The following is a 7,901-nucleotide window of genomic DNA, read 5'->3' as shown; positions in this document are numbered from 1 at the left end:
GAATTATTTTTTATGTTATAAGGAGCCAAACTTATCTTTCTTAAAATATGGAAGAAAAAGCCCATTCGTTAAGAGTTAAAATACCTGCTAGGACTTTCCTAAACATCAATGATCGTTAACTTTCATTCCATAGTGTTGCCTCAGTCATTGCATACTTCCTCTGGAATTTCAGGAAAAATCTTATTTTTCATAAGATTGAACCCCACACTCATCAACTAATGACACTCACTTGCCTACGACCGTGCCCTCTCTCTTCTTCCTTTCCACCCAGAAGGGCCAGAACCCATACCTTACAAAAGACTCAACCTCCCCAACCTATGAAACTTCTATCACGGCATTCCTTCCACAGTTCAGTCCACCATTTCTGATAAGAGTTCGACCACAGAACAAAAGAGGGTGGATGGGCAGCTATGATAATTTCTAACCACCAATTTGCTTTGCCCATATGAATTTTGGACATATAGGTTCAGTCCAAGGAGTATATGGTGCAGTAACAATGGGAAGATAAGAGTAGAAATCTGGACAGACTCTAAGATAGCCCATAACTTAGCAGTCATGGGAAGGACTAGTTTCCCAAGGTAACAATTTACAGACAATATTATTAGTTTTAATGAATTTCTCATTTTCCACCAGGAAAAAAAAACTAGAGTGCTCACAAAGGGAAGAACTCAAAAACCAAAAGAAAACTAGGCCGCCCACCTAAGAAACCTTTCTCCAATAATTTCATTTCTCAATGGGGTGATACAAAAAAAAAAAAAAAAAAAAAAAAAAAAATTTACAGCTATATGACTCTCATAATTCAATCAGAATACTACAGAATTGTAAACCTTGATTCCTGCTGCTTCAATTTCTCTACATTTTTTGGACAAAGAGCTGAACTCTGAGTATGAATAGTAGCCACTCCTATAGAGAAAGCCTGTAGAGCAGTTAGAGTTGATTGGAAATGAATAAAATACATACCATCCTGGATATTGACCATTCTCAAGGTGGGCTCCCCATGATTCGTTCCCTGCAACAAACAAATATGCCCAAGGTTAAACCCATGTTTGTCTGCATTGAAGAATTACATCAGAGGGAATTGAAAATTCACTGGCATCACAAAAGGTGAAAATCTTGCATCCATAAATTCTTAAGTAATCTGCTATTTCAAAAGCACTGAAGATGAGTAAAACTTAAGGACAAAAAGCAGACAACTCTAAAAGACAAAATAAAAATACTGAAATTCAAAATGACTTGGGATCAGCTCCGATAGAGTATAAGTTGAAGGAGAGATGTTTAATGCGGTATGGGCATTTGCAGTGGAGGCCTTTGAGTGATATAATGCTATTAGAGAAGCCAAAAGACAAATGGGAAGAGGTAGTAGGAAAGGATATGAACAGCTATAGGTCAGCCACAAAGATTTCTTTAAACAGGGTGGACTTGTGAAACATGATCCCAGTAGCTGACCCCATTTAGTAGGGAAAAGGCTTAGTTGAGTTGAGTTAGAAACATGCTTCCAGAAGTCCTAGACAAGTAAAGAATCAACTTGTAGTAGCAAGACCCAAGTTATAAGCTAATGCAGTCATGTTCTAAATTTGATGAAAATGGTAATCGCTGCAATTTCCATTCATCCGACTTCCGGAGGGAGTAAATTATTGATTTGATGAAACTCAAGTACTTTATAATTTTTCTTTAAGAATACAAGTGAATGTTGACACAATTAACAAATAGAATACAAGGATTTCATTAGTACAATTTCCACATTTAAATTTTCATTGAAAAAAAACTTCCACATTTGAAGCATGCAGTTAGTAAAAGGATCTGTGAAAGCCTCGAGTGATTTAACATGAGAAAGTCAGAAATTTCAGAAACGATAAGGACATTAAAAAAATGCAGAAATGTCAATGGTCATAGCTTGAAGCTGTTACAGAAAAGCATTCACAGTCGATTGTTAATTGGTTACATACAGGTGAAGGATCATATTACAATACAAGATCGGCATACCTCCATGAATAGATCAAACGATTTGCATTCCTGTTGTGCATCTGCTTGCATCACAATTTCCTTGCTTGACATGTTGTGGAGTACGGTAAGAGGGCATCCAATGTCCCAGCCACCACAGTCGCAGTGTCCACCAGATCTCCACCTCGCAGTAAGACTAGAAGGGCCACCATTTCTGGTTCTTGGACCACCATGAAATCCTGCTGGGATTAAAACGTCCATACTAGTAGAACAATCATTTCTATTTCGATGAGGGCTTTCTTGGGAACTTTCCGGAGAATCAAAGTCTTCTACAGGAGTATTAGCTTTCTCTGCCCCTACTTTCTCAAGAAATTTTAAGCCCCAGCCTCCAACTACTGCCTCTTGACAAGTATCACGGACATAATCTTTCACAACAATGGCAGCCAATTCAAGATTTGGGGAAGGGTCACTCTCTAGGAGGGTAGAATCCATTGCATCCAGTTCACCCAACATTTCTTGACATTGTTCCCCAGAGAGATCCTCATATATGGAGCTTGGTACACCTTTGGGCCTAGATTTATACTTGGATGGATGGGTTTTCCTGAATGCATCCAGCACCTTTTTTGAGAACCTCCGATTCTTTTTAGCAGTTGGAGTCAAACTTTGCATCTCACTAGGATAACTTTCATTAGTACCAAACAAGATAAATTCAGTCTCCATGAGTTTTGAACTGTTGGGGCATAAAATATAAGAACTTGATACCTTCATTTTACCAACAAGGTCCAGCACATTATCAGAAGTCCCCAGTGACATTTGCTCATCTGTTCTCAAGTGAAATGAGTACATATAATCCAGACTCTTATTGTTTGATGATTCAACCTTCCACAGGTTAGCTGCATAGACCTCCTTCTGATCATCTACAAAGAACATAAAATATGGGATTCCACCTTTCCACGTGCAATGAAGCATTCCCTGAGAAACAGGGGCACAAGTAGATGAGGAAGATAGATCTGAACAACTAGAACTTGTGCTTGAGATTGATAAAAGCCTTTTATACACCTTTTGCTGTCCAATTTGCTGATTTTCTAGTGTAACTGCTTCTTTTTCTAGCTTCAGTGATGAAATAATACTTAGTACTTCCGGAGAGCTCATGATCTGAGAGCATTTTTCTCCTTTAAGATTAGTTGACCTTGCTTTTTTTGACTTCTTGTCATCACCTAGGGACCCTAAATGACTAATTAATGGGCTCTTTAAGATGCTCCTCAAATTGTCATTCCCTGAAACTGCCCCTACAATCAACTGTCTGACAGGGCTGATAACTAATTTCCCTTGTCCAGCTGCTGATGGGTAGTCAATAGAAAAACTACCCAGATCACATGTATTTCTTCTTCTACTTTTACTTTTTTTTAAGCTATCAAATAGAATCTCTGTTTTTGAGGACCTTAGCTTCACAGCAATGTTGCCGGGGTAGGATGGGCTACAGGCTATATTTAGAGAGTCAGATGGTCTAACTTTAACCAAATCCAAGTAATGTTGCCGGAGATGTTTCTCATTGAGACATCCAAAATGTATACTCTTCAGCTTAGTAACATCAGTAACCTGTTGGCTATGCAAAGATGATTCCTGAATGCAACTTTCACCTATATATGATTGCTTGAAATCAGATGTTAATGTCTCCTTTGATTTTCCATCTACGGACCCTTTGGATTTTGACTCAGTAAACTCTGAACTATTGTTTTCTACCAATCCCCCATCCTTTTTCAATCCAATAGGAGAATCTTCATTCCCTTGATCATCTTTTGTTGCATTGACAAATGTCTCTTCCATCTTTGCACTCCTACTAAACAAGGACCTTATTGGCAGTTTGGATTACTCAAAATTTGATGCATTGGTCAAAACACATGTCTCTGCAAAACAGTATGAAAAGTTGGCATCCATCTTGAAGTGAATCAAATGCTATAGTAATAGGAGATGACCAGAAAATATTTATAAATTATACAAAAAATAAAAATATATATATATACAACCACTTGGGGGGGGGGGGGGAATGAGCCATGGTGACATGTAGAAATCGGTTAGGATGATGCGTATGTAGTTTAAGAAAAATAAGCCCCATTGACCTGAATTATTTATTTCTGGTGCTGGCTTTCCAAGCATGTAAAAATGGACCCTTTTGTGACTTCGGAATGGTTTGAAAATCCCAAGCTGTAGCAATAATCAAGAGTGGCACTCCAAACCCAAATTTGCTGAAGTCAAAATATAAGACCTCCCATGTTTCATATGAAAAATGTGATCATTACAAGTTTTAGAAAAACACTCGAAGTGCTGTGTTCATTGAAATACATTGGTACCAGAAAACAAGAATTTAGTTTGTCTAAAGGACATTAGGTATTTCCCTAATACCTAATATAATAGCAAGAAGAAAACCAAATAGGAAACGAAAACATTAAGCAACTACGCCCCATAACGTGGCTAAAAAAATCCCATTAAATCAATGGAGCAAATGCCAGACATGAAAAAACTCTGCAAGATTTCCTCTGTTCCTCTAAAAAGCTAAATGAAATATAATCCACCTCTGGGACAAGAAGGCTGCTCAAGACTTCATAAATGAGACAAAAAAAAGCTCATCAAATCTAATTAAGTACCAACTAAGATAGCTGATTTTTTTTTTTTTTTTGGCGGGGGGGTGGGGGTGGGTGGGTGTGGCTAAGAACTGATCCTCTGTTTCACAGCTTCAGGTTAATATGTGCAACATATATTCTTCGAAAAAGACAGAGAACTCCTTTCTATACTGCAACAGAACGGATGCAAGATTTGAAGGACATTTAAAAGTATATCTTAGCATTCAATCTAAGACTTATAGCTGCAATTTGGCTTAATTCGCAATAACCCATCGCAAATCCCACTTGGACCAAAAGAAACCTCTTTCAGTTCACTCTTCCCCACTTTAAACCCTGCGGGGGGGGGGGGGTGTGGAGATAAAGCTGCAGCTAATAGCACAGATGCTCTGAAAAGAAAAATAATCATCCAACACAGACCTTACAAAGCTATCCAAAAATCCGCAGCAGAAGTTCAAGCTTTCACAAAAAATGATGAAATTTAAAGAAACATAGATTAAACGAGTGACTAGAAATGAAACAATAATGTCCTCCACTTCTTGGAAAAGCTACAAAAGACAATATGAAAAAAGAAAACTTTTGTGTATTTTCTTGTCAGTTTTCTCCTTTCTTTGGTGATTCATCAACAACCACAGAAGAAAAGCTTAAGAAAATTCAACCTTCTCACCTGAAGAATCGGATCCATCAAACTGTCCTGAAGCCTTAAACTCAATAAAAATCAAAACTCAACGGTGTCTCAAGAAACACCAGGAAACGACCTTTGCACTGCCGAATTCCCCATTCACCACACACAGAGAGAAAGAGAAGCAAAGAGGAAACGGCTACAGTGGGTCGCAGAGAATGGAGAAATAATTCCTATTTAATAAGTAGCAATACTCCCATTTTTTCTCCAACTTCAGAAACCGTAAAACCAACGATTAATCCACAGAGAGAGAGAGAGAGAGAGAGAGAGAGAGAGAGAGAGAGAGGAATTTAGAAACTAACCGAACAGTAGTGGTGGCGTCTGAGCTGAAACGAAATCGCAAGCCACATTTTCAGAAACTGTACTCTCCTCACTCCTTAACCCCACAAATAGCGGACACCAAATCCTCCCTTTCTCTCTCTTACTTGGAAAAAGCGGGCAAAAACGATGGGGAAGGAAAAGAGAAAAGAAAGAAGCCCAAGGTGCGGGTTCGCGTGTGCAATGGGCCCCCCCCCCCCCTCCCTCTTTGTTTGGTTTTCGGAAGAAAACCCTAAAAACCAGAAATGTAGAAAACTCCGAACGTGATTGAGTGCGAATGAGCTTGTCCGCACAATCTTCGCCTTACCACCGAGGCACCGCCACCGCCACCACTACTGCCACCACCACCACCGCCACCGCCACCGTTAGTGCCTTCAACTTCTTCCGCAGACCATAGTACCCGCCATCATTAAATTTTGATTTTATTCCACAAAATCAAAGATTTTCAGATTACATTCATTCGGGAATTATAATGGTCGTTCTGTTACTTTGTTTTAATACCATAATTTTGCTTCACTCATTAATGAGAGCCTGTCGTTGTCACTTGTCGATTTGAAATTACGGAAGTAGCCTTTATTGATACCTTGGAAACAACAGGATCTCTCGGGATTGTTAATGCTCTTTGTTCAGACTGTACAGTGCTTCAGCTTTTTAATGCTGTCTCTCTCTTAGTTGGCTATTTTGGTAATTTACAATAAGAAAAGTACAATCTGAAGTGCTTCTATCTCCTATGTAGGACACGTGGATCGAATTACGAGAGAAAGAAATGGTCCAACTTATAAATTAGTTGATGATGATTCATCTCCCTTTTTTTTTTCTAGTAGAAGATTCATGTCCACTTGGCATAAAATAATAAAAAAGGAAACCTGTCAGTTAGTGTATCTCTACGCTTCGGACACAAAACAAGTCTTAAAGCTCATGCTATCCACTACCTACCCAGATGTTTATGTAAACCTTCCCATTGACCTGTGCATGAAGGCCTAGATTGCCCCTGAAAATAAGTGGCAGGGGTGTCTTTTCATAGCCCCTTGATTTCAAGGACTTTTGGATGAGAACATTCTTTACTGCGAGTGCGGTGGTGCGATGAGCATCAGATGGTGATGCTTGAGACAACATTGAGGCACATGTCGATGTTATCTCGGCCATCCGATGCTCACCGCACTGTCATGCGGCAGACAATAATCATTCAACTTTTGGAGGGCTGTGTCTAAGTGTTTATACACTAGATCGATAGGGTTTTTTTTCTCCTAAAACAATAAGGGGAGAAATAACTCTACTCACTTGCATTCCCTAGCCCAAGACACATGGGGAAGTGGAGGCCGACAGTGAAAAGATGTCCTTACCCTGCCTCAATTTCTCCTTACATGCTGCCTTCATTTTGCCATGTATCTAGACGTAGGAAATGCAAATGGTTAGTGTTCTCTTTCCCAATAATTATAGTGTCATCGCCTTCCAAAAGATATTATATATGATCAACGGTCAATGATAAAACATAGATGCACTATCCAGTTCTAACACCCTGATTATCATAATCATAGAGTTCATTCTATGTGATTTTAGTAAAAACGAAGAGTTATGGAGAAAAGAACATTACCCAATCATGCACTCTTACACCCAGACAAAAGGGCGTTGAAATGACCATCCCTCCCCATATTAGATGCTTGGGTGCATGCTTCCATCTGCAGGGGTCACGTGGCCAAAAAACTTTCTTTCTCCCAATAATTATATATATTTTCACAGTCACATGCCAACTAAGCTGCCACATGGTATGAAGAAAACTATCTTAATCAGACTTCTACCAAAAGAAAACTCTCCTAATCAGGATTGTCTAGGTGGGCCATGGTGGGCGATGGGCCACCTATGCATTTACTTAATTTAACATATCTTACTAGAGGGAAGAAAGGAATGGTTTTAATTTCAGTTTCAATTCAAAACTTCCAAAGGATTTGAATAGTCTAATTTGTCAATTGAGGCTGTTGGGCGAATCTGAAGCCCAGAGTGACCAACAATTTAATAATCCAAACGTCCCCTTATCACGTAAGAGGACAACTTTTATTTGGTCCAATAGGCCCACAAGTATCTTTTAAGGCACAAAAAGTGGTAGAAGAAAAAGACATAAATCCTTTGGATTCCAAATTCAAAGTTGTGAAAGAAGAAAATATGGGACCATGATAAGGATACGCCAAATGCCTGAATTGAATTCCAAGACATATTGAATTAATAACTGGTTATCGAAAAAGAAAAATATTAACTGTTTGGTGTTAAAAAGAAATCATATTGAAAGTGAATAGAGACAAACCGCAGCCACAACTTTCTAGCCCTTCCCATGCTCTAAGTCTTTG

The 7,901-nt window shown here is 38.9% G+C and overlaps 1 protein-coding gene across 2 annotated transcripts; it reads right to left on the bottom strand.

Moving 5' to 3' along the window:
* Positions 1-601: 601 nt before the first annotated feature.
* On the bottom strand, positions 602-5,831 carry LOC122073074. Of its 2 annotated transcripts, none has more exons than XM_042637587.1 (3): positions 5,544-5,831; positions 1,984-3,848; positions 602-1,009 (listed from the first exon to the last, which is right to left on the bottom strand). In XM_042637587.1, exons 2-3 carry the CDS (start codon positions 3,766-3,768, stop codon positions 812-814), a joined length of 1,983 nt encoding a protein of 660 aa, XP_042493521.1. In that variant the 5' UTR covers positions 3,769-3,848; positions 5,544-5,831; the 3' UTR covers positions 602-811. The 2 variants fall into 2 exon arrangements, with proteins under 2 accessions (XP_042493521.1, XP_042493522.1); XM_042637588.1 differs by lacking the exon at positions 5,544-5,831 and adding an exon at positions 5,227-5,524.
* Between the last annotated feature and the right edge of the window lie 2,070 nt (positions 5,832-7,901).

This window comes from Macadamia integrifolia, chromosome 3, assembly GCF_013358625.1.
Source record: "Macadamia integrifolia cultivar HAES 741 chromosome 3, SCU_Mint_v3, whole genome shotgun sequence".
Taxonomy (NCBI): domain Eukaryota; kingdom Viridiplantae; phylum Streptophyta; class Magnoliopsida; order Proteales; family Proteaceae; genus Macadamia; species Macadamia integrifolia.
This window is presented reverse-complemented; position numbering and strand designations above follow the sequence as displayed.